At 37.0% G+C, this 27,371-nt stretch overlaps 1 protein-coding gene across 2 annotated transcripts in view; it reads right to left on the bottom strand.

Moving 5' to 3' along the window:
- Positions 1–27,371, bottom strand: part of LOC111154050 (SEC24 homolog D, COPII coat complex component) — a 104,423-nt gene that overhangs the window by 43,360 nt on the left and 33,692 nt on the right. For both annotated transcript variants that reach the window (XM_022513408.1, XM_022513415.1), the window contains exons 8-9: positions 26,620–26,747; positions 2,160–2,298 (exon numbers count right to left, since the gene is read on the bottom strand). In XM_022513408.1, coding sequence (XP_022369116.1) covers positions 2,160–2,298; positions 26,620–26,747 — 267 coding nt within the window. The remainder of the gene's footprint in view (positions 1–2,159; positions 2,299–26,619; positions 26,748–27,371) is intronic.

The raw sequence follows: 27,371 nt of genomic DNA, 5'->3' as shown, positions 1-27,371 counted from the left end.
ATTTAGGATAATGGTGTGGTAATTTCTACATAGTATCAACTATAATTCATTTTCATTCACATATATACATGTAACATGTGAAATTTTTCCCTTTAAAATTAATTTCACATTCATTAGCATTTAATATCTGTCATGTTTATAAAACAAAATTCAAGGCACATGGTAAATTATGCACTGCCAAATGACACTTGTCTTCTTGCATGCCTTTTGATCTCACATGCTTCCCACTGTGCAATCTCTGGACACTGTGAAGGGAAATAGAGTGAAACCATGTGACCAGGCTTGCTGAGTTCTGACTTCAATAAACCTCTGTCTTCTTTAAAATTAAATGAAGAATGCAGGTATCAGTGTAAATCTATAGGAGTCTGGCTCCTTTTAGGAACAAATATTTGAGCCTAGTATGAATAACCCTATTGGAAAGTGAACATGGAAGCCTCCTAGGAGTGAATACCCAAGGGAAGGGAATTTATTGTGTAGAGATATAAGAATTCTGAATGGTTTTTTTCTACCAGGAAGTAACTGGCTCTGAGCTGACACTTCAGGTGTGACGCCAGGATGTCACACCAACCTGAGGGTCCTGGATCTAAAAGCTACATAAATTTCTGATCATCTTCCTAAGAAAGGTGAGAGCTTGGCTAAAGACACTGAGGAGCTGGTGACCTTGGTGGTCTCTGCCCCACAAAACTAAAGTATAGGGAAATGAGTTGTCACAGGGCTGTGAAAATCCAGGTGCCAAGACTGAGTGCTGGCTAATGACCTGGTTGCAGACTTCATCCAGGGTGAAAGAAGGAATAAGAACTTCTTTAGAAAGACATGTATGGGTGGAGCCAACAGAATCTGGTCTCACAGGGGTACCCAATTTGCACTGAGTTGATGCCACAGCTGGAACAAGGAGAGAGACATTCCAAGATGACCACAGTTTTTGAGATGAGACTACAAACCAATGATTCCACTCCATAGCAAGGCATTTTTAAGAACTGACCAAAGTTTTGGTGAGAAAGACTCACAATACCAGTGTCTGGCACTCTATGTTGGACAACATCATGGACTATATAATAAGGAGGTAGGGAAACAAGGAGCTCTCCCACCAGAGAACACTCACAGAGTTGAGTTGCCATGAATGCAATGACAGAGGCAGAAAGCTGTGCCTTAGCTCCCTTGTCAGTAGGGAGGAACCAGCAGCCATAGGAAACATGGCTCCTGGGCAGACAGAGTGCTATACATTCTTCAGATTTAATGACTTGCAGAGAAGCATGTCTATGAAGATAAGGAACAGAGGAAAACATGTAGAAAGTTCATGCTCTCATAATCATCATATGGTTCTAGAAAAACTCTAGAAATGTAAATGAATGTGGGAATGTTTCAGGCTGAGTATGTGCTTTATTGAGCACCAAAAAGTTAAAACACAGACGTGTTACGAATATAATGAATGTAAGTTGCTTTGAGCGAGTTTGCAGTATTTTTCAACATCAGTCAATTCACACTGGAATCAAAGTGAAAATATAAAGAATCTGGAAAAGCCCTTCAGAATATTTTTTTTCCTTCTTAAACATTCCAACATTCATACCTGAGGGGCAAAATGATATATACATATGTTAAAGCCCTTAGTTACACTAGAGCTTTTCCTAAATACTGTTGAGCTCACATTCAGTAATAACTCAGAGAAATAAAGACAGAGAAAAAAAACACATCTCCAACTTATCATCTGTAAACACAGATAAAATAAAAGTTCTTCTTTATAAAATCTGTGGAAGGAAACCAACCAGAACATTCTCCGTTTGGGACCTCCACGCCCCTCTCAGCCTCATATAAATGCATAAAGTCATGCATACCACTTCCTACCCAGAAGATGCTATGTTTCTTATAAAACTCCAAAGTAGGTAAGTAGTTTTATTTCTCAATCCCCTTCCACAAAGGCTCATTTGGAGGCAAAATAAAGTTTTATCTCCCATGTTTACAGATGATAAAACTGAGTTTTTGTTTTGTTTGTTTGTGCTATTCCTCTGAGTTACATTCTTGAATGTGATCTCATCAGTATTTAGGAAAAGCTAAGGTATAACTAAGAGCTTTAACATATATATTTTTCCCCTAAGCTAAGAAATACAATATATTTCAACTAATAAAGAGCTTTACTAAGAGCATTTATTGGCACCACTTACCATCGTTCACACAGTTGCAAAATCCACACTGATACCTCCTTCCTCCTTCAATGAACTGCATAAATGGGCACATATAGGCTTTGCACCTGTTGCATCTGACTGGTCCATTCTCTCCATGATTTACCAAATAAAGGGGAGTCTATAAAAAGCAAGTAAAATGAAGAGATAGGTGGGTATAAGATTTCAAGGTATTTCAGAAATACTGCGCAATAATTGTAATTTCAAAAGTCTTCTAATGGCATTCATTAAGGAACTCTTAACTCTTGGTGTTCGTCAGGAGTGTAAAGATGACTCTCTTGGTACCTTCTGAATTCAAAGAAATACCCAAACAAAAACTTGAGTTTTTATCTCATTAATAAGGACATAAGTATATATGTATATTTTTGTATATGTCCATGTATAGATTTATTTGTATGTGAAGACAGAGAGGAAAATATAACAATGCCAATAATATTTAATAAAGCACATATTAAAAATGTCCTGGACACCTTATATCACATATTTTGCTAAGTTTGTAATATTATTGGAAAAAATAAAGAAAGTGTGGGGTGCCTGGGTGGCTCAGTTGGTTAAGTGACTGCCTTCGGCTCAGGTCATGATCCTGGAGTCCTGGGATCGAGTTTCGCATGGGGCTCCATGCTCAGCAGGAAGTCTGCTTCTCCCTCTGACCCTCCCCTTCTCATGCTTTCTCTCTCTCTCTCTCTCTTCCCCCCTCATTCTCTCTCAAATAAATAAATAAAATCTTAAAAAAAAGAAAGAGTGAATTGGGTCTCATTTTAAAAGCTCTAGTCTGGATAGAGCTCTAGTTTGTTTAGATAGTCCCATCAAAAAATACAAAACGTTTCTTCAAAAATGCAACTCTATGAAGAAATATACAATAATGTTCACTTTTCTGCCTTTTCTCGTTTTTTATCCCATGACAAGATGTACTCTCAAAGTCACTGGTCATGCTTTGCCAGAACTGAAGAAATAAATGTTTCAATTGCTTCTTCTTCGTAAACATATACAGAAACCATTTTATAGCTTGAAAGTGAAAAAGCTCAGCATTAGTCTGCCTTGTTTCTCAACTCTTTTGGCTTTCAAAATAAAACCACAAAGATTCTTCTTGCTTATATAAATCTCCCTTAAAGATAATATTTCTAGAAAAGCTTGAGAATTACAGGGTTTGGCACATTAACAAAGTTTTTCTTTAAAAAAAAAAAAAAAGATGTAAATGAAGCAGACTGCTTTTTAATGGAGACCTGCAGAGGAGGAAAGCGGAGGATGAGCCAGGGTCAGAAGGCCATTTTCTACTCAACTTAGAAAACTGAGATTTACTGTTTGTCCCTGTCCAGATGTTCAATGTGAAAACTAATGCACACTGAGGTTTCAGAAATGAGTTGTGAGGTCTCACAGCAGAAAAAATAAGAACAACAACAACAGGTTTGGTATAGGGGCACCTGGGTGGCTCAGTTGGTGAAGCGTCTGCCTTTGGATCAGGTCATGATCCTTGGACCCTGGGATCCAGCCCCGTCAGGCTCCCTGCTCCTCGGGGAGCCTGCTTCTCCCTCTCCCTCAGCCTGGTGCTCCTCCTGCTTGTGCTCTCTCTCTCTCTGTCACATAATTAAGATCTTAAAAACAGAAACCAGGTCTAGTATAATGTATAAAAGAATCGGGAAACGTTAAAAAAAAAAATTCAGGACTACTCCCTAACATTTCTGCACTGCCCTCTCCCCTACACTGTCCTCTCCCCGTCCTCTTGCCTCAAGGAAGCCAGAAAATGAATTGGATTTTTCATATAGGGTCTCTTCTGATTCCTAACATAGGCATAGCTCTGGTGCCCCACTGGTAGGATTGTGACAGGGATTAAATGAGAGATTCATGTGTGGTACCGAGCACTGTGCCTGGCGCAAAATTATTGAATAAAAGGTAATTGTTGTTGTCATACCTATACAGAACCACCTTTCCTCTCTCAAAATCACTGAGCTCAGGAGAGAGTGTATTTAATGGCAGAGTTATAGTTTGATAAGCTTAAGATAGGCTTGAGTTTCTTTTTTTTTTTTTTTAGATTTTTTTTTAATTTATTTGACAGATCACAAGTAGGCAGAGAGGCAGGCAGAGAGAGACAGGAAGAGGAGGCAGGCTCCCTGCTGAGCAGAGAGCCTGATGTGGGACTCGATCCCAGGACCCTGAGATCATGACCTGAGCCGAAGGCAGAGGCTTTAACCACTCAGCCACCCAGGCGCCCCAGATAGGCTTGAGTTTCTAAAGGCATTTGTTTATATAAACATTTTGATTAGCTGACTCGTTACCATAAACTACCACTGTTAAAATGATCTAAAAAGAAGGAAATCTACCTTCCAGGAAATTCTGATATAATCTAATGGATATACTCTAATGGTTAAAGCTGAGAGCCACAGAAGATTTTAAAAACCCTCCCCACGAGTTTGACTTAAATGTACACATACTGAAATATGGACACATACAATACTTTTTAATACGAACTATGTGTTTGAGAGGCAAAAAAATGACAAGTGACTGACTGTTCTCTTTAGCTGGTAATAATAATAACTAATCTGAAGGGACAAAAGGAAAGCAAACAAAAAGATGCAGGTCCCAATCAGAAATTCTCAGGATGGAGAATGGAGAATTAGAGTAAGAAGTGAAAGATAACAAAAATGTAATAATGAGATAGCTTTTTCTAGATCAAAACTCCAATTATCTATCATGCTTTTGTTGCTGTTCTGTTCTACAGCTTTACCTCTGAGATCAGAAGATGCTTTCAAGAATTAAACCAGGAATAAAGTCTTCGATTTGCCTGCACTCCAGCCAACTTTACTACTCTCATCCTTTTGAGAGTTCAAAGACTAAAATCAATTCCCTGAGAGACTTTAGAAATATGATGCCATTATTTTCCAGACAAAGCAGAGCTAATAGGAGGAAAATTAACCTTATTTTTACTGATATGACTTACCCAAAGGCAGGCCCAGCCTAAAATTACCGTGAAACTGTCGGCAACTAACACCTGAGCATTCCAGTCCCAACAGATTCAAACTTGAAGAACCAAAAATGGATGTGTAGTAATAAACTGGACTCTAATAGTGACTGTATCTAGGCTGTTAAATACATTTTTTTCTATTTTCAGTCTTTTCGAAACTGGATGATGGATAGGTAAGTAAGGTCTTCAGACAATTGAGGTGACAGTAAAGAATGTTAAAAGCTTTTTAACTGTTTACATTTCTTTTGGGGCAACAGGACAAGGGTTTCTAAATTACACTGCCTTATTTCATCTCTCTCGGGCCATGCTGAAAACTATCCGAGAATTTCTTTGCTCTCTCCAGATGTCTGCTTATCTGCTCTACAGTAGTCTGCATGAGCTCATAAATAGCTAATCTTACTTTCCTTCTGAGTTCAACTTTAGTGTATACAGCTTTTTTTAAAAAAATCAAATTACTTCCCCCAAAACTCAAAGTTTTTTTTTCCTCACCAAGTATATTATATATTTACTTCACTAACATTTTCAGATATAAAAAAAAAACAAATTATAATTTTGTTTATATAGTATATGTGCTGCCAAAGCGAGCACTATAATTTTGTTTATAAATGTGCTTTAATCTTTTTGCCTCTAGTATATTCCTGCCTGCTCTTTCTTTTCTGTTCTTCTCTTAAACGGAAAAAGCGAAGGGTGGAGAGACTGGCTCTAAAAGCCTCATCTGGCTATTCTTGGTTCTGGTCCTGTGTGGCATGAGTTTATACAACATGGAAGTGATGGGGAAGCTAAGCAAGGAAGAGGAAGGATAATATTTGAATCTTTACTTGTAGTTTTGAATTACCGGGGGTATACTGTCCTTTATTGGTACTAATTTTAATTAAGACGCTTTAACTGAATGAAATGTCTCTCTTTTTTGTGCATGTATAATACCATGCTCCACACAGGACCACAGGAAAGACTATAACTCACTGAGAAATGAGGTGCAGTGTTAAAATGATATCAGTGATTTAAAAACAAAACAAAAAACTTCTGGGTTATTTTTCCAAGTAAAAGGAGTAGACAACAAAATGTATCAATCAATAACTCCTTCATACTACTACTACAATTTTTAAGATTTTCTTATATCAATATATTATCAGTTTTCCAAGTATTCCTGCCATTCTCTCGGGTAACTGTAACATCTGTACAGTAGGTGCTGAGTATATTATGCACCTTGGTGGGGCATTCAGTCTGTCAGGATAGAAAAGACATTAAATAAACAGGCACGCAACTATGCAATTAAAAGAGTAAGGCAGGAATAGAAGGAAAAGTTATGCAATAATCATTAATAAAAGTTCTCTTTAGCATAAAAGGCAATGTTAAACTATTTGGATTGTATCCCTAAAGCAAAAATAGATACTCAAAGAAAATGAAGTACAATGTAGAAAGATCCCTAGTGAAGAGATGTTATGATTTGTAGCGTATGTGCTTTGTTTTGGCATCTGTATAACTAAGAAAAATTTGAATACACAGGTCTTGCTAGATAAGTCTCTCTTTTAAATTAAAGATGAGTATCAGAAAGTACCTCAATATTAAACGTTGATTTTAACCAAACCAGGACAACTGAAGAAAATATGATGGTGTTTTTGTAGCACAGATCCAGTAGATGGCACTGTGCAACTAAAAATTAAAACTATATAATTTACTCAGCAGGTAATAATATGTCACATTCATTTTCTGTAACTCTACTAACATTTAACCAAACTTATGTCAGCTATTACGTCACGAAATTAAGAAGCCTATACTTCGCTTGAAAAAAAAAATTAATGGTTAAAAATATCCTGGATGAAACAAAATTAAACAACATGAAATACAGGCTACCTTAAGCATAAATTGTTTAGAAATTACAGAATTTGGAGCGCCTGCGTGGCTCAGTGGGCCAAAGCCTCTGCCTTCGGCTCGGGTCATGATCCCAGGGTCCTGGGATCAAGCCCCACATGGGGCTCTCTGCTCAGCAGGGAGACTGCTTCCTCCTCTCTCTCTCTCTCTGTCTGCCTCTCTGCCTACTTGTGATCTCTATCTGTCAAATAAATAAAATCTTAAAAAAAAAAGAAATTACAGAATTTGTCAAAATTACTGAATAGGATAGCCAAGAAAAACTTACTCTAAGTTTCTAATCCCTACCAATTTTCCCTTGATGTGGGAAAATATGTAACCCCAAAGTGCAGCTGGCAACCTAAAGATGACCTGGTAAGAGGGGCCAGAGTCCACTTCCTACCTGCCACATTCGCATCAAAGGCCAAAATAACAAAGCAAAGTCATGAAGCTTGCCTCATGGTGCTCAGCAGTACACTGTGATGGAGAAATTATTATTATTATTTTTTAATTTAGACTTTTATTTATTTGAAAGAGAGAGAGAGAGGGAGAGTGTGTGGCGGTGGGAGGGAGGAGAGAGAGATTCCCAAGCAGATTCCTCGCTAAGCATGGCCAACTTGGCCAACTCGGGGCTCGATCTCCTGACCTGATCACAACCTGAGCTGAAACCAAGTGTTGGACACTTAACCAACAGCATTACCCAGGCTCCCCAAGAAATTATTTTCCAAAGCAAACATCTACCTTCCTGTTAGAACATCAAATCACAAACTGTGGTGTGGATGAAGGGAGGAACAGGACAGAGAGGCCAAATACAAGACTTCAGGAACACCTTGACTTAGGAAGGTTACACTTGCCCATATCCAGGATATTGCTGGGCGAAAACTGTCTCACATTGCCCCATACCTGCCTCCTTATTTTTCAGCACCAGAATTCTATGTAAGATTTCTAGAAGTTCTAATACATGCACACAAATTCTGTAACTACCTACTTTCCCCTGTCTTTCAATATTTGTTTACTAATTTTGAAAAAAAAAACATATTTTCCTTTTTAAAATAGAATTTTCCTCCCTTTTTTCTCCCTTTATGTCCTTCAATAGAAAGGTCAAATTAAGTAATCAGTCTCCTGGACTAGACAGTTGTCCCAACATGACCAACAGTCTACTTCACTTAGTGCCTGAAGGAAATACCTGAGCTAAATAGTTACTGGGAAGGGGACAGGAAATTTTTGCTTATGTGGGTCCTAAATCAGATCAAAAGTTTCAAAGTAAGATGATCTGTGGAAATGTAACAAACATGGTCCTCCAGCTTGATAAAGGGTCATATTCAACATCAATTATATTCTCTAATAAATCACTAATAAATAGGTATCTCTAGCAGCAATAGTTTCATACTGTCAAATGCATTTTGTCATGCAGCTACTTCTTGGGATTGGAGTACTGCTCATTTTTTTTTGTTCTATATCAAGAAGAGGTCAGTTGATAACTTGGATTAATTGGGGGGATGTAAGTAGAAGCACAGAAATGGTATGTGAAAAGATAATCCAGAACCTGTGATGAACAACTACCCTTTAAAAATGTTAAACATTCAGACTATTAGGCATGCTGGAAAGCAAGCAGGGCTAGATTCCAGAGGATTATGCCTAGAAGCTAGAATGAAAAAAAGAGTCTGCATCAAGTGCACTTATTAAAGACATTTCCATAGGAAAGAGAAATAAGAAGCAGCTTGTAAGTGTTTTCTATCTTTAGCCTTGCCATATATGACATTTAGTCAGCCTCCATGGAAAGAAAGGGAACAGGGCAATAGGCTACTTACTGTACACAGATTTTCTAAACAGCAGTAGTGTTGTGTTTGACTTTTTAAAATAACAAAAATAGCATGAAAGAATATTTTTGAATGCCTTTAAAAAAATGTTTTATGCATCTCCTGAAAAGAACAGAACCTGATAATAAAAACATTCAATGCATTGTAATAATTCTAAACATATACTTATACTTCCTAAGGATGTTTTTAGTTGGTCTTTGTACATCCAAACCTTTGTGTTTTCATATTCCCAGAAAAGCATCCTCTTGTTAGAGTGCACTTCAAAGATTATTTTCAGCTTTTTTCTCTTCAACATCATTGGTAGCCTATTTATTCTTACAGCTGGCTTAGAGCTTACATTGGATTTGAAGATCTTTTTGATTTGGGTGTGGGTTTTTTTTCATGGGGGGGTGTTTTGTATCATTTTATACATTCAGCACAGAAAATTCTGTAAAATGTTAGTGATTCAAACGTATAGGTAAGATCATAACTATTACCTAGTATTATTTGTAGTTTAAAATGCTTTTAAATACATAAAAATACCATTTTGATGTTGAGATACTAACAACCCTGGGAGTGGGAATTATCATCCGTGGGTTCAGAAAGAATGGAAGGTCAGTGATGAAAAGTGACTTTTCCAGTAAACAGCAGTTTGCATCTTGAATTCTCCTTCATTTACTCCACCTATTGGCCTCCTCTGTACTATAGGTATCAAAACTCCTTTGCAGATTGCTCCTATAGAAAAGCCTATGATTTCAATGAAAGGCGTCATTATTCATGGCCTATGATTTGAACCAAGCCCTCACTGCTCCCTGGTAACTATTAAATGTCTCCTGTCATTTCTCTCTCTCTCTCTATAGGAGCTACTTCATAACTTTCCAACCTCCAAATAAGCTCTCTTTCCACTTCCTTAACAGATCGTTTTGTCTTCCTGTTCAAAACTAGACGACCTCAGAGAGGAACTCCTTGACTTTCTTCCACTAATTTGCCAGCATCTACTTAATATTTTCCTTTCTCTCCCTCTCCTATCACAAGGTAAGGGGTGTCTCTTTCACCACTGATTTGGCAGAGACCTTGTCTAAACTGGAAGCAAGTGTCAAACTGGCCCCTGAGGACTGGCTTTGACATGTCAGCTGTATGTTCCCTTATTATCTTGTGCCTGACGGCACTCACCATTCTGCTTTACTTTTCAGTATCACTAGTAGATTCTCATATCCATGACTCACAAGTCTAACATGTTTATTGTTGTATTTCCTAGAGCACAATGTCTGAGAGAGTGGGCAGTCAACAGTTTTTGAATGAATGAATGAAATATCTATCAGGTACTCACAAATACACTACCGTAATCTCATGGCAGCTCATGATAGGTGCTGAAGCAAAAGGCACTAATAGAAGAGGAAATCACTTATGGTCAACAGGGTGGGGTGGTCAATAAAAGCTATTTTCGGGACGCCTGGGTGGCTCAGTTGGTTAGGCGGCTGCCTTCGGCTCAGGTCATGATCCCGGAGTCCTGGGATCGAGTCCCACATCGGGCTCCTTGCTCAGCGGGGAGCTTGCTTCTCCCTCTGCCTCTGCCTACCACTCTGTCTGCCTGTGCTCATGCTCTCTCTCTCTCTCTCTCTCTCTAATAAATAAATAAAATCTTTAAAAAAAAAAAAGCTATTTTCAAGGAAGAGATGAGCAATTATGAGGAGTTATAATTTCACTGACTGACCAAAAAAGACAATTCTAATCAGAAAGAATAGTGTAACACAGGAGGAAAAGCTTAGGTATGTTGGTAGCTAGCAGGCAAGCAGCCTAAATCAGCTGATATGAAGGGAGATAAAGAAGAAAGCTGGACTGATTCTGTGGTGAGCCTTCAAAGCCAGGTACGTCCCAAATGGCCATGTTTAACACACACACAAACACACAACCACACACACCTCAAATCAGTTGTTATACTACATGGTAACAATTCTGACAGAAGATAGTTAAGAGATTTCCCCATTCAGTAAATAAATGATGCCTTTAGAAAAACAGTACATTTGGCATAGGTTTTGGAACCTTCTTCTAAATTAGTGAATTCTAACATGTTTTACACTTAATATGAGAGATTTCTAGAATTTGTTTCATCTCTTATATTTTATCCAGTTCATAAAACTCTAAAAAATAAACTCAAAAGATGTTTGAATATTTTAGTTCTAATATTTAAAGTAAATTTTTTAGGGTGGGGGAAAGAGTGAGAGGGCGAGACAGAGACTACCAAGCAGGCTCCATGCCCAGCACACAGCCCAATGTGGAGCTCAGTCTTAAGACCCTGAGATCATGACTTGAACCAAAATCAAAAGTTGGACACTTAAATGAGCCACCCAGGCGTCCCAAAGTAAATTTCTAACTTAAAAAAAACAAAACAAAACAAAAAAAAAAAACCTCACGGGACGCCGGGGAGGCTGAGTCAGTTAAGCATCTGTCTTTGGCTCAGGTCATGATCACCAGGATCCTGGGACTGAGTCCCATGTCAGGCTCCTCACTCAGCAGGGAGCCTGCTTCTCCCTCTGCCCCTCCCCCTGCACGTTCTCTCTCTCTCTCTCTCTCTTTCTCTCTCATGCACACACACTCGTGCTCTCTCTCAAATAAATAAATCTTTAAAAAAAATTAATTTCTTATTACTATATGTAAACTTTAGGTTCACCACTGATTCCCCAGGCCTTAATTAGAGTAAATTCTCAAAAAATAGTTGTTTCATGACTGACAAGGAGGGAGAGACAGAAGAGAAAAACTGGTTTGAAAGAAGTCTGAACAACAACAAAATAAAAAATGAAGGAAGTCATGTTTAAACTTGAGGATATGTGCCAGTTCTTCTATCACAAAAGATTACGTCTGGATGTGATAAACCCCAATATGCTAAGTTCATCCCAAAATATGTACAAATAGGAGACTCTTTTCCTGCAATGGCCAAAAGTGTCTTAAAGCCAACACAGCTGTAACCCTTCTCCCCATGGCTTCTAATGCTAGGAGGGCTTTTTAGTGGAAAGGTGAAGTTGGACCATATGCTAAAGTCTAAGGAAGGGCTTGCTCTGGTTAGAGGGTATCCACAGTATCAAAAGAGAAAATAAATATCAGAGAAGAGCCCGTCATAATATCAGTTTTCCTGAACAGCAGTCCTAGTTCATGACTAGATTATAAATGGTAGGTAATGGTTCTAGACCAAAAAAGGTCAGTTTAGACTGGGCATGCTGATGCAGTCTTTCAAGGTATAGGTACACTTGCAAAGATGAGCATCACTTCACTTGCTGGAACAGATACTGGAAACTTTTGCGTAAGACACTTCTTCCGAAAGGAGATATTTTCCCACATTTCCTTTAAACCTTGACCTATTATAGTTTATCTTTTATCCCTAAGGGAGAATTATATTTTGTTGTCTAATTATAGCCCACTTGCAGAAGACATATTTGCTATAAGAATGCACAGAGAATGAAAATATATTTTAGACTTAAAAACCTTCTGAATCGTTTTTTTCTTCCATAACAAAATAATTGGCAGTTTTAAGTTCCTCAAAGGAAAGTTGTAAAATACTACACTTTAAAGATGAAAGTGTTAAAAATAATAAGCCTAGAGGCACACTCCCTTTGTCTTTCTGGCAGAACTGTAAGTTAACCAGAGTCTTCCCTCCATTTATCTCACCTCTTTACATGGCCATGAAAACACCCTCAAAACATTTTCCTCTATGCATGAGTCAATTCTTCCTTTCTTTATTTTCTTTAACTCAAGTTAGTTAACATATAGTGTGGTATTGGTCTCAGGAGTAGAATTTAGTGATTGATCATGTACATTCAACATCCAGTGCTCATCCCAATGAGTGCTCTCCTTAATACCCACCACCCATTTAACCCATCCACCCACCAACCTCCCTCCAGTAACCCTCAGTTTGTTCTCTATAGTTAAGAGCCGCTTACAGTTTGCCTCCCTCTCTGTTTTTATCTCATGTTATTTTTCCTTCCCTTCCCCTATGTTCATCCGTTTTGTTTCTTAAATTCCACATATGAGTGAAATCATGTATTTGTCTTTCTCTGACATATTTCAACTTAGCATAATACATTCTGGTTCTGTTCACGTTGTTGCAAATGGCAAAATTTCATTCTTTTTGATCGCCCGAGTTTCATTATATGAAATTTCATTTCATATCTCATTGTACATATATACCTCATCTTCTTTATCCATTCATCAATCGACATTTGGGCTCTTTCCATAATCTGGCTATTACTGATACCACATATGCCCCTTCGAATCAACATTTTGTATCCTTTGGGTAAATACCTAGTAGTGCAATTACTGGGTCATAGGGTAGTTGTATTTTTAACTTTTCTTTGACAAAGCAGGAAAGAATATCCAATGGGAAAAATGTCTCAAGAAATGGTGTTGGTCATTCTTCTGCATGTCACCATCCAGTTTAATGAAACTGGATCACTTTCTTACACCATACACAAAAGTACATTCAAAATGGACAAAAGACCTAAATATAAGACAGGAAACCATCAAAATCCTAGTGAAGAGCACAGGCAGCAACCTCTTTGACCTTGGCCACAACAACTTCTTGTTAGACATGTCTTCTGAGGCAAGGGAAACAAAAGCAAAAATGAACTATTGCGACCTCATCAAGGTAAAAAGCTTCTGCACAGAGAAGGAACCAGCCAACAAAACTAAAAGGCAGCTGATGGAGTGGAAGAAGATATTTGCAAATGATGTATCATATAAAGGGTTGGCATCCAAAATCTATAAAGAACTGATCAAACTTAACATCCAAAAAAACAAATAATCCAATTAAGAAATGGGCAGAAGATATGAACAGACACTTTTCCAAAGCATCCGGATGGATAACAGACACATGAAAAGAGGCTCAACATCATTCAGCATCAGGGAAATACAAATCAAAACTACACTGAGATACCACCTCATACCTATCAGAATGGTTAAAATTAACACAAGAAAAAAGAGGTGTTGGCGAGGCATGGAGAAAGGGGAACTTCCTTACACCACTGATGGGAATGCAAACAGGAGTAGTCATTCTGGAAAACAGTATGGAGGTTCCTCAAAAAGTTTTTCATTTCCAAAGAAGACAGACAGATGGCCAATAGACACGTGAAAAGATGCTCAACATGACTCATCATTAGGGAAACATAAATCAAAACCACAATAAGATAACCACCTCACACGTGTCAGAATGGCTAAAATCAGCAACACGAGAAACAACAGATGTTGTGAGGATGTGGAGAAAAGGGAACCCTTTTGCACTGTCAGTGGGAATGCAAACTGGTATAGCCACTCTGGAAAACAGTATGGAGGTTTCTCAAAAAGTTAAAAAAAAAAAAAAAGAGTCAAGCCTTCATCTAAATGACACCTGCCATCAGGCTTATCAAACTACCCTACTTAATCTGAAACCTGCCATCTACCTCTCCTCCCAGGCAGCCTTCATCTCCCTAACACTGCTCTGTTTTTTTCCTTCCCCCACATATTACATCATTTGCTCAGTATGAGGTCCATTGTCTTGTCTCTCACCATTAAAATGTAAGCTCCAAGAGGGCAGGCAGAGATCTTTATCTATTTTGTTCACTGACATATCTGAGGTACCAAGAACAGTAAGTGGCACATTTTGGGCGAACAATAAATATCTGTTGAATTAAATCCTTATTGGAGTAAGTTAGAATAAATAAATAAATAGTCATTCATGCAGTCCAATCTGCTCTCAATGTAAATATTGCTTAGGTACCCCACATATAAATGTTTCTGGAGACTGTCCTGCTCCTTGAACGACCTTTCTCCTTGGAGAATTTATCGTGTTTAAGACAGTGGCACTGAAGTCTCCAAGGAATGCAGAGGACCTAATCAGTGACTGGAAAATGAAGCAGTGAAACAATGCTAAAAGTGGAACGTTTCTCCCATGTGACAATAACCAGCCCCCTCTTTAACTCAGAAAGAGTGTCTAGACAGCTCACCCACTAGTACCCACTGCCACTCTTCTAGGAAACTGGTCTCCTTGGACACTTTCTAACACCCTCCAGGAAGCCAAGGCTCTGGATTACAAACTAAATGGCTCTACTGTGTGTGTATGTGGCTTTTAAAATATATATTTATCTTTTTTTTTTTTTTAGATTTTATTTATTTCTCTGACACAGAGAGATCACAAGTAGGGAGAGGCAGGCAGAGAGAGAGAGAGAGAGAGAGAGAGAGAGAAGCAGGCTCCCGGCCGAGCAGAGAGCCCGATGCGAGACTCGATCCCAGGACCCCGGGATCATGACCCAAGCCGAAGGCAAAGGCTTAACCCACTGAGCCACCCAGGCACCCTATATTTATCTTTTAATTGTGATAAAATATATATGACAAAATTCACATTTTAAAATGTACAGTTCAGTGACATTAAGCACCTTAACGTTGTTGTGCAAACATCACCACCATCCATCTAAAGAACTCTTTTCATTTTGCAAAACTGAAATCCTGTACCCCTTCCTAAACCACTTCCATGTGATACGGCAAATCACCATTTGTGAGTTAACTTGATTTGGGCAAATAGCCAAAAGCCATTTGGAGGAAAGACTTAAAAGTAGGGTTAAAAAAAAGTTGAGAAAAGAATTTTCACTTAAAAATGCATGTGACCAATTCAAAAGCATCTGGAGGAAAAAATACATCTATATACTCATTAGACATCATTAATAAACTGGAGGGAGAGGAAACATGGCTTAATTTATCATATAAGCAAAAAATTGATGAATATGAGCTAATATACATTTTCTATCACTTTAAGAAAGGAGAAATGTAAAAAAAAAAAAAAAAAAGGAGAAATGTAGACAAAATTATGTTTGGAGTATTTAGATAAGACTTTTTCAAAATTTTTAAAACTGTACCAGAAAGGGAGTATGGAACATAGTAAACCAAAGAAACTTAGATCTCATTTCCATGTTCAAATACTTCAATTTACCTCAGTAGTTCAGTTTCGGATTAAGAAAAGTGACTTCTGGTGGATGAGCTCCATGATAGCTATACACACCAGATTTTACAATTTTGGCTCTTCTGTTTTACCTGCATTTTGCAAAAATATTTTTCCTGAAAGTCAATGATGCTCTTATTTTCCCAAACAATGGATAACATTTTAAAGATTTTAATCTTCTCTTCACATGTCTCAGATATCCCCCCTCTTTCCACTCTCTCATAAATATATACACACACCAACACAGTATATATCTTCATATTTACAGTGAGATAATTTTGAAAGAAAAAAACATTTGGGGTGGGGGGTGTGGATAAAACTGAAACCTAAGCTAAACTTAGGAAGAATTTAATTGTCCAGGAAATCCTTTAGGCAACTGTTATCCTAGTCAGCACAGGTGTTTTTGTTTGCCAGCAATACTAAAAGCAAGGATAATTTCCAGTAAGTATCCAAATGGTGATTTTTCATAAGAACATATGTGTAAGAAAGAAAATATTTTCTTTGATATAGAACATGGAGATGCAAGTAAATGTCAGATGCCTGGATAGAGGGGATACCAAAATGCCCCTCCAGCTTTAGCTTGGTTCCTAGATGGTCAGTTCCTCTTTTATTTACTTTGTAATTCATTCAGCTACAAAAACAACATTTACACACAAAGCAGATGCTCAATAAATGTTAAAGCATATAGATCTCTATTCTGAAACTTTCATCAAACTACTTGTCTCCAAAATTCTAAATTACTTCCACATATAAATGATTCCGAGTAATGAAAATATCGTATTAAATATTTATTTAGTACAAAAATGTTCCAGGGACTGTTTTAGGTCTTGAGAGTGCAATAGTGAGGAAAAATCAGACAGGATCCCTACTCTCATGGAACTTAACTGGAAGAAAGACATCCAACAAGTACACAAATACAAAACTGCAAACTGTGACACATGATATGAGAGGAGCTACAAGTTTAAACGTGGGATACCCTGGGAGGCTCCCCTGAGGAGGTGACTTCGAAATGAAATCTAAAAGTTGAATAGAAATTAATTAGGCTAAAAAGATAGGATAGTGTGTGAAAGATTAAGGGGAAATTATTCCAGCAAAAGTCCATGAAGAAGCTTATGAAAAACCAAAAGCTATATAAATGTTTATGCAATGGTGAGTGCTTACTACTTGTACAATACAGATAGAAAATTATGATATACTACCAAAAAACAGGTACCATGTAACATTTCTTTTTAAAAATGTAAATGAGCAGCTAACTCTTTCCACTTACATATGAATATAAATGTGAAGGTTATGTCAATTTCCTCCTTCTTAGGTAAGATGTACAGCTAGAATCACTGAAGGTATATGATAACATTCCTCTTAAATGTATACATTTCAAGTAAACTTAAGTTACTGTAGTTCATATTTCTCCTCATTGTATACAGCACATTCTCCAAATCAATGATTGCTGAGTTAAAATTTTCCATGGAGGAATTTAACACTGTATAGCAAATAATCATACTAATAATGACAAAGATGATAACAAGAGTAACTATCATTCCTTATACCAGCTTACTATTTTTAAGCAGATATCAGGTAACTAGAGTTATCATAATTTTATTTAAGAAATGAGGCCCTAAAAGTTAAGTACTTCCAAGGTCACACTACCAGAAGTGGTGGTGTTAATCTGTACACCCAACTGCACCTGACTCCAAAACATTTGCTCACTTTACTCATAATTATGCCCAACTCCTGACAAAGAATCACTTCAAAAATCACTTGTGCTTCAGAGAAACATGGGTGTCATGTTCGGACATGAAAGGTTTGCATAATGTTTTCTTCTCCCTCTCCTTCCTTCCTACTCTCCTTCCCTCCTGCTCTCCTTCCTTTCTTCTCAAAATAGGATTTTATTTTTAAAAAATTTTTTTGGCTTTTTATCAGTGGAATGTCTAGTAAACTTTCAAATATAAAACTTTAAAATTTTTTGTTCTCTCATACTTGATCACTAAGAGAATATCAACTGCATAAATTATAAGCCCTTGTATTATCTAAATATCCATAAATCTGGAGTAAAGTTAGAACCATGAAGCAAAGCATAGTGTATTTTCACTGATTCTAAAATCTCATCAATATTAAGAGATATAAGAACTTCCAACTGAACAGACACAATGTTAAGAAGTCACTGTTAATAAGAGATATTCCTATTTCAGAAATGTCAAAATGTGAGAAAATGTGGGCCTTAGCATTGATGAAAATGGTAGCAAGAGGCTCTAAAATATTTCTTCTCCAGGGTGGGTGTTGTATGTCCAGTGAGACTGGTCCTGGGTCCTATGCTATGGATGCCACACACTCAGTCACCAGGCATGGAAAGTCATAAAACTCACAGTCCCTGAAAATTAAATCAAAGCAGAATATTTTCTTCTTTATTCTTATTTCTCTGGAAGGTATTCTCCATTTAGTAAAAAATGAAGATTTCCATGAATAATTCGGTGATTGAGAAAATAAGCTCGGTGCATTTATCATCTATACTGTAAGTTAAAATAGAATTCTAATAACCTTTGCCCTGACAAATGTGACTCCCCCTGTATGTCTGCAGTAACACCATTCTAAAAAGGGACAACATTCTGTTCTTCAGCTGCCAAACTTTTTCATAGCACTACATAAACAGTGACCAAAATTGTTAAGGGGTAAGATTCAATTTCTAAAGTAACTTTATAAATTAAAGTATTTTAAATGTTATATTCATAGTTCTAGTTCTATTTGAGTACATGTATTTTATTTTTCCAAGTTTTTATGTTAATACCCTCTAAAATATTGCATTAAAGCAGACAACCTCATATTATAATGCACATATTAAAAATAGATCAGGCTCTTGAAGCTTTCATTTCAGAATAACTTAAGTTATAAGTATTCTTAAAGTTTTTCAAAGGACACAACACTGTCATAATCAATTCCATTTCAGGACATGTTTTTCACTAAAGCTGGCTATAATTGGGCCAGCTTTACCTATGTAAAATACAACTTATATATATAAAAGTATATATATATATACATCATATATATATATAAAATACAATTTATAAATTTTTACAATTTATCTATGTAAAAAATGCATAGTCTTACAATCTTCATGTGCTTTTTAAATGAATAATATACTCCAGATTTATTAAAAATATAATATAGACAAAACCACTTTGGGATGGGTTGTGCAATTTGTTCACAAGAATTTCTAATAACATATAGGATGTGTGATAAATTCATGGTAATCCACGCTGAACATACAATAGAGTGGACAAGAAGGGTAAACACTAGCGTCTTTCTAGACCTACAGGACATCAGAGCCAGACTGCTCCTTCTTGGGAATAAAGGCCCAAGGTCACAATACAAGCCACAGCAGAGACCTAAAGTCATTTCCTGGCTTCAAACCCAGTGTTCCACCATTTGGTTACTACCTATTGTACTTTGGAGAAAATAGTCAATTTTTATTGGTTCCTGAAATATTGTTATTATGATCAAAATTTCTTCCTACTTGTTTCACTGTTCTGCTCTTTATGATGAAATATAACTTCATTAATATATGATTGAATACACTGAAATGTATATTCATTAGTATGTGCTAGAATACATCTATAATCTCTCAAACGATTTTTTTCGTTACAGAGTTTGCTAGAGGGGTGAATGGGTTTAGAAGGGAAATCTGTAGTCATTCAAAAGTACAAAATAAAATAGGATAGCCAAAGTAAGATTAAAAACTTTACTTCATTAAGTGACCTATTTGCCAACAAGGAATTTAATAATTAAGACATACTGTGCTGGGGCACCTGGTGGCTCAGGTGGTTAAGCGTCTGCCTTAGGCTCAGGTCATGATCCTAGGTTCCCTCTCCCTCTGACCAACACCACCCCCCACCACTCACGCTTGCTTACTCTCTCAAATAAATAAACTCTTTAAAAAAAAAAAAGACTTAATGAGCTAGAAAAATATTAATTTAGAAGCCTAAATATCTAAAAATCAATCACTGTTCTGTTCTTTGGTTTATCTTTGTCTTCTAAACCTCTATCCAACCCAGAGAGTGCATTTCTTCAACTGGGACCTTTAGGGCATGCCCAACCCAAGGCCGGATTTTGGATGGTCTTTGCCTTTAAGGAATAGTAAGCTGTAGCTTAAAGTCACAAGACTTCAAGAAAAGAGGTTAAGACAGACACTTCAAGATAACTCTCGAGCTTAAAGAAGCAAGAAGCCCATTGCTAAAACCACTGCCAGCAAGAAAAAGCTATTCTATGTGTTTAGTTAAATAAAATCTCAAACAAGATCATTGATAGGCAGATGTAGCCAAAGAAGCTGGAATTTGAAATCTCAAGTTCTAGCAGCATTGCTCTCAGCTCTACAACTTAATAGCCTCAGAACCTGTATAGCTTCTACATCTACAAAACTGGGATAAAACCTACTTCACAAGCTGCTATCTTCCCGAAAGATAATATACAGACATAATACTAGAGTGAGACCATTTTTCCCCCTGATGCATGAAGCCACAGCGTAAACTCCACTGAGACTGTCAATTCACACCAGCAAGACTGGCTGAAAAGTCAGATGTATGAAGACCAAGCAATCACTCCTGCAGGTGATACATATAAAATCCACCCCTGACATAATGTGTTCGTGTTGGGTTTGACCTCTGACAGTCTTTTCCTTTTTTCTTAAGCCCCTTTGTCAGTTTTTTGACATCCATTCCTTTTTCTCTCCAATGGCTTCTTCCTATCTACTGAATCTATCAGAGTATGACTCCTCAATAAGAAAAAATAATTTAAACAGTGTTTAATAATAGGATAAACTTCTTTAAGCCATAAGTAAGGTAAAACTTCCCTGAACCTAAACTCCATAGAACAAAGATGTCCCCATCAGAGTTTTTTCCACACTACCCCAAAAATTAACTGGGTACTTGCAAATTTTCTGTAAGTCATAGACACAAGTAACTGGTCTTGTTCTTCCTCCATATCCCTAAAGTTCACCTTAGTTCCCAGCACAGAGTAATTAGGGGATTATAAATCAAGTGAAATGTAAAGGGTTGGATAAAATTTTATCTGCACTACATTAATTCAACAAGAAAGGAAATTACTTTGACTATTATATCCATTTATAATCTAAAAAAATATAAACAGATATTTCTGAATCTAGTCACAGATGCAGAAAAAGCTTCTGCCATCTGGTTTATAGGTGAAATAACTTAATGTCAAGTATAATCAGATGTATGCACTTGTCAAAAATATAAAGATTTCCTATTTTGAAGAAAATGCAAAATTAAATATAATCTTTAATCCTTTTGCATTGGAAGTCTATATCATGTTTACCTTCGTTCTTAAAATACAGCATCAAAAAAAAAAATCACAAATTACTCAACAGAAGAGCTTAAAAGATAACCAATTACTTCTCCTGAATAAATTCCTCATAGTTAACTTCACTGAATGTGGCAATGGGTTTCACTTGAAACACACACACAAAATTAAAATTTACAGTAAGGAACATCAAATCTTAAACAATGATGACATATATATGCCCTTGAAAATAGCATACAACTCCAAAGCAAATGCTCACAGGGAACATTCTCTAATCATAACTGCTTGGATTAGGTTTATTTTTATAGGCCGTTGCTAACACAATGGCATGCTTTAAAAGGTTCTGTCAAATAGAACCAACTAAAAAAAACCAACTGTATTAAATCCTTTTTAAAAATCTTGCCTCATCCAGCTCACCACCACAGGGTAGCAGTGACAGTCCCCAGGGCCAGCGGCTCACCTCACTGAGGCCCACTTAATCCCCAAAGAGGAGACAAGTCTTCTGAGAGCACAACTTTTAGAAACTTCTTCCTGATGCTTTAGCATCCCTTTCATATTTCTTATTTTTTTTACCTGTAAGCCTATTTCAACAAATAAAAGTAAATATATTTCTTTTTTTTTTTTAAGATTTTTATTTATTTATTTGACAGAGATCACAAGTAGGCAGAGAGGCAGGCAGAGAGAAAGGGAAGCAGACTCCCTGAGCAGGGAGCCTGATGTGGGGCTCGATTCCAGGACCCTGGAATCATGACCTGAGCCGAAGGCAGAGGCTTTACCCAACTGAGCCACCCAGGTACCCCAAAAGTAAATGTATTTCTTTAACCAGAGAATATCTCCATCCAACTCAGAAGACACTGCTACATAAGAAACACTCATCCTTCTTAAATATAGTATATTCATTAAATATCATACAATTTTTTTGTCAATTATACCTCTCTCTTTTTCCACATATATATATATATATATATATATATATATACACATTATTCTCTCTATATATATATATGAGAGAATAAAATATATGTGTATATTATATTCAGGGTAATCCTGTTCTTAAAGGTCTAAGGAAAAAGGAAGAGCTTCTTCTGTACAGAGAGCTGCAATAGGAAAAAACAGTACCGTCAAAATACATTTACCTGGTCAGCATGCAGAGTCTCTTGCAATACAATAAGAATAAAGGACAAGGGGAGATGGAGAGGAGAAGGGAGTTGAGGGAAATTGGAAGGGGAGGTGAACCATGAGAGACTATGGACTCTGAAAAACAATCTAAGGGCTTTGAAGGGGCGGGGGGTGGGAGGTTGGGGGAACCAGGTGGTGGGTATTAGAGAGGGCACGGATTGCATGGAGCACTGGGTGTGGTGCAAAAACAATGAATACTGTTATGCTGAAAAGAAATAAAAAATTAAAAAAAAAAAAAGAATAAAGAATGTTATTTTCTCAAGTAGAGCTTCTCCCTAAGTCAGATTCCAAAAATAAGCCACCACTCTGAACTCACACATTTATTACTTTGGGAAGCACAAAGACTAAAATGCAGCCTAAGTTTTCACCAAAGGGGAAAAAACTTCATGCTGGTCGGGAGACGGTGTTTGGTTAGATCAAACAACCTTGTTAAATAAAAAACATAAACATTTAGTCTGTGTATGAAATGTATATATGCATAGAGGGGGGTGGGGGTGGGCTTGAACTAACATCTGAAAGCTTTTCTCAATATTTTTATTTTCAGGAACATATTACTGAAAAATTTCACTGTTAATAGTAAATGGTGATAACAAGAAGGTGGTTATAGATTCTTGTTTGGGGTATGAATAACTGCTGAATTTTGTTCTGTTCATTGGTGGTTGGTCCCCCAGGCAGCTGTCTCATGGGGAGGAGCAAGGAGGAGAAGTTTCTGCTAGTGTGCAGTTGAAAACTGTGCAAATTCATTGAGGTGAACAAGGTACACTCAAGCTAACACTGCCTAGGGGCAGAAATCCCATGTATCCCATATTGATACAGAGTAAAGTTGCTACCTGGCTTTCTTTCAAGGTAGAAGTGTTACCCTCTGCTTATAAAAGTAACAGATTACTGTAAAATGATTCAGATAGCACAGGAATGAGTAAGGTAGAGAGTGTACATCTGCAGCAAGCCCATCCCCTCCAAGATGTGTCAAGGGTTTGCTATAACCTTCTCTCAGACACACTCATGTTACTATTTTTCCTTCAATTTTAGGATTCATATTTTAAATTTTCACATCTCTGGAATCTTACACATCTTAAAGTGGATACATACAGTTACAATAGTGTTTGTCTTACTAATACATCATGCCACACAGCTGTTGGAAAGAATAAGGCAGCTCTGTAGGTAGTGACATGGTAGGAGTGCCAGACAAGTTAATTGAAAGGAGAGAGTGTATGCTATACTACCATTTATATATTTATTTTTTAAAGGATGTACACTTATATGCTAGTATATGCATTTTCCATTTCTAGAAAGAATCACAAAGAGTAGGTAAAGATTGTCTATAAGGGAGAGGGTAGAAGGGTAGGAAGGGATCTTTTTTTTCATTGTATACCGCTCTCATCTAAGTTTGTATTTTACTTGTTTAAAATTAATTGAGTCATCAAAAAGCAAAATGATACTACATATTACTATGGATTCATGAGCATAAAGCCAATATATAAAGTCACATACAGGGAGGATGCATACCAAATTCGTTACAGTGTCTGCCCCTAAGAGGGAGGGAGGAAGAAGAATGGCCTGATAAAGGAGATATCATATGTAGCTATGAAGTTTTAATTCTCATAAAATTTTTTAAGCAAATATGATAATATGTTAACATTTGTTAGTGATGGGTGGTATGTATGTGAGCGTGATGTTATTCACTGGTACTTCTTTAAATTTTGTTCAAAGTATAAAAATTGAAATAAAAACACATCTCATGGATACTACTCCAGAGCTATCAGAACTTCTAAAATTAGGAGTGCCTGGGTGGCTTACTTAGCTAGCATTATCCTTCCGCTCAGGTGATGATCCCAGAGTCCCAGAAGTCCTAGGTTCCCCACTAATGCAAGCACTCTATCTCAAATAAATAAATAAAACCTTAAAAAAAAACTTCTAAAATTATAAGAAACAACAATACCAAACAGAGGAGATAACAAGCGACTGGCTCTCTAAATACAATGTTAGAAGGACTATGAAGCAGTATAACCATTTAAGAAAATGGTCTGGCAGTTTCTTATAAAACTAAAAAGAAACATGTATTTCATGAACCAGAAAATTACTCACAGTTATTAATCTAAGAGAAATGAATATATGTCCACAGAAAGACTTGTACAAGAATATTTATGGAAGCTTTATTCATAAGAGCCAAAAACTGGAAAGAGCCCTGATGTCCATCAGTAAAAGAACAGATAAACAAACTAGTATGTCCATATAATCAAATACCATTCAGCAATAAAAAAGGGAGAAAACTACTAATACATGCAATTCCATGTTGATGGCACTCTAGAACATGATGATGATGATAGAAACCTTACACAGAAGAGTGTATACTCTGGAAATCTATTTATATGCGGATCTACAACAAGCAAAACAAATCTATGGTGGAAAAAAAAATCAGAACAATGGTTGCCAGGGAAAGAAGGATGTTAGAAGGGGTGGGAGGCTGATAGAAAGGGATGAAATACTTCTAAGGCTGACAGTAATGTTTTTCATCTTGAGAGAGATTAGGGTTGCCCAGGTGTATCCATTTGTCAAAATTCAGTGAGTGGTTACTTAAGATATATGCACTTTATTGTAAATCAATTTTGCCTCAAAAGGAAAAATAATCTGTAAGAAAATAGTGAACTCTCATTAATGATATGCATGCTGGAATATTTAGTGGGCAGTATTACTAATTACTGCCTGCAATTTACTTTGAAATGCATAAAGATGGATTGATGAACAGATGAAATAAAAGGTGATAAAAACAAGTGCAGTTAAATGTTAATGATAGAATCTAGGTGTTCACTATAAAATTCTTTTAAATTTTCTATATGCTTGAAAATTTTCATAATAAAATTGTTGAAAAATAGTTAAAAATTACTTCTAGCTATTATTTAAAACACACATACACATTATATTTAGCATGGATCTCTGTCATTACACATCAGTTTACCTTATCCTTATTAAGTACAGAGATTTTAAAGAGGACTTTATGGAAATTAATATTTCTGGGGCCATCCTATAAGAGACCATACTTAAAATAAGTAAATACTGAGCATACTTCTTGACTTACAAATATGAGACTATACTGCATATAAGACTGGCTTCTAGGAACAGCCTCTTCTCTGCCCCACTCTACCCTGTCACTCTACCCCCAAAGAGAAGGCAGCATTCTGCCACACTATAAGGAGAATGAGTGGACATCTCAAAGGGTATGAAAACCACTGTCCATATGCACACCGTCTCTCTTCTGTTTCCTCCTTCCCTGAGGTGATGTAAAGCAAACCCCTTCATTCCCCGCCCCCGCCCCCCGCCGAGGCCATTGTACCGCTCCTATCGGCTGATGGCCAGCCCATGAAAGGGGACAAATCTGCTCTCTGGTGCAGATGCTCTGCCTTCAGTTCAGGTGCTGTTAGGTATTCATTAGGTCAGCCAACCTCAAAGGGTCATTACAGCCAAGCTGCCATTCTTGGGAAGTTGGGAAGTTGGGAAGAGAATCTGGGTGGAGCAAAAGGAATCCAGGGTTCAGTACAGTTTACTGGAATACTGCAATGGGATTATGCTCAAAGTTCCAGCTAGAATTCAAGCTTTTCTTCACCTATGTGACTAGCTCTACTATAGTACCTTGTGTGTCTGCGTGTATGTGGGTATCCACCATTCAGGGAATGAAATGAAGGAATGACAGCTGTGTTGGGGGGATGTCTCAATCAAAACATCAATTAACACCATCCTAATATCAGAAATTTTAAATAAACACCACTTCTTATCTTTTTTCCCAATGAATCATATATTGAGTACCTCCTTCCAAGTCAAAACAAATGCTTTCTAATCAAACAGACTTAAGGTTAGGGTTAACCCTAACCCTTTGCCCCTATTAAAGCATCTTAGTAAGACCACAGACCTCAGGCTCTGTTAGCTTCTTTCACCAGAACATCTGGATGTTGAATGTTGGAAGCCTGAAACTAGGTATAAAGGTCACATGATAAGTCTTAGTATTTGTCACTATGTGACATTCCATATTTCCTGAATCTGCAGATTGTTACAACAGACCCCAAAGTGACCTTTTCTTCAGTGTTTGTTATATGGGTTGTCAAAAAACACAGCTTGTCAGATTTGGGTTTTCCTAGTGAATTGAATGATTAGATGTTTCTGCATTATATAAATAGTCTGCAGTTTTCCGTTTATAATAATAATGTATAAGAAAACAATAATGAAAGAAGAATTTTAGAACCGCTAAATTACTGAGTTGCTATTTCCTTTAAGATTTTAAGTAATCTCTACACCCAACGTGGGACTCGAACTCATAACCCCGAGATCAAGTCACATGTTCCACCAACTGAGCCAGCCAGGTGCCCCTTGAATTGCTGTTTTTATCATTCTTACCTCATTTGAAGGAATTGTGGCAAAGGGTTTGATGACAGCAGCTAATGGAATCTGAGCTTGCTTGGCCATATCTGACGTGCATGGGAAACAGTATGTTGTGCAACGAATGTATCGAGGACTAGCATTGCCTGAAATGTGTAAAGGAACACACTTAAAATTTGCTGAGAAAGAAAATCTGCCCTATAATATTTAAATATTTGTAATTCTAGATAACACATTGCTTTATTTGTATAACTTTCTTCATGATTTCTAAAAATAGTATTATGCAATGCTACAATCTATGTTTATATTTATATTTATTGAATGTCTACTAAGTTTTAGACACTGTCCTAATTGCTTCCTTGTAGAGCTTATGTTCTTATAGAAGATAGAGACAATAACTATTAAACCCAATAAATGAGTAAATCGCACAGGTCATTATAAGATGAAAGTGCTATGAAAAAAGCATATCTGGTTAAGGGGTAGGAGGAGGCTGACTGCAACTTTAAACAGTTACAGAGTGGGCCTTATTTAAAAGGTAACATTTGAGTAGACTCCCGGGAAGCAAGGCATATTTACTCAGGCAAGTGGCTGGGGGTAGGGCATGTCCGACCTGGTGGAGTCACGAGAGGCCTGTGTGGCTAGAATGGAGCACATGCTGGGTACAGCAGCCAGTGAAGAGTTCAGAGAAGTAACAAACGTTGTGCAGTGACCAGAGGAGAAATGGTGGGGGCAGGGACCAGGGACCAATAACCAGAGTTACTGAAAGTGGC

Source organism: Enhydra lutris, unplaced genomic scaffold (genome assembly GCF_002288905.1).
Source record: "Enhydra lutris kenyoni isolate GAN:26980312 unplaced genomic scaffold, ASM228890v2 scaffoldscaffold3, whole genome shotgun sequence".
In the NCBI taxonomy this organism is placed as follows: domain Eukaryota; kingdom Metazoa; phylum Chordata; class Mammalia; order Carnivora; family Mustelidae; genus Enhydra; species Enhydra lutris.
Note: the sequence above shows the minus strand (reverse complement) of the source record. Positions and strands in the feature narration are given on the sequence as shown.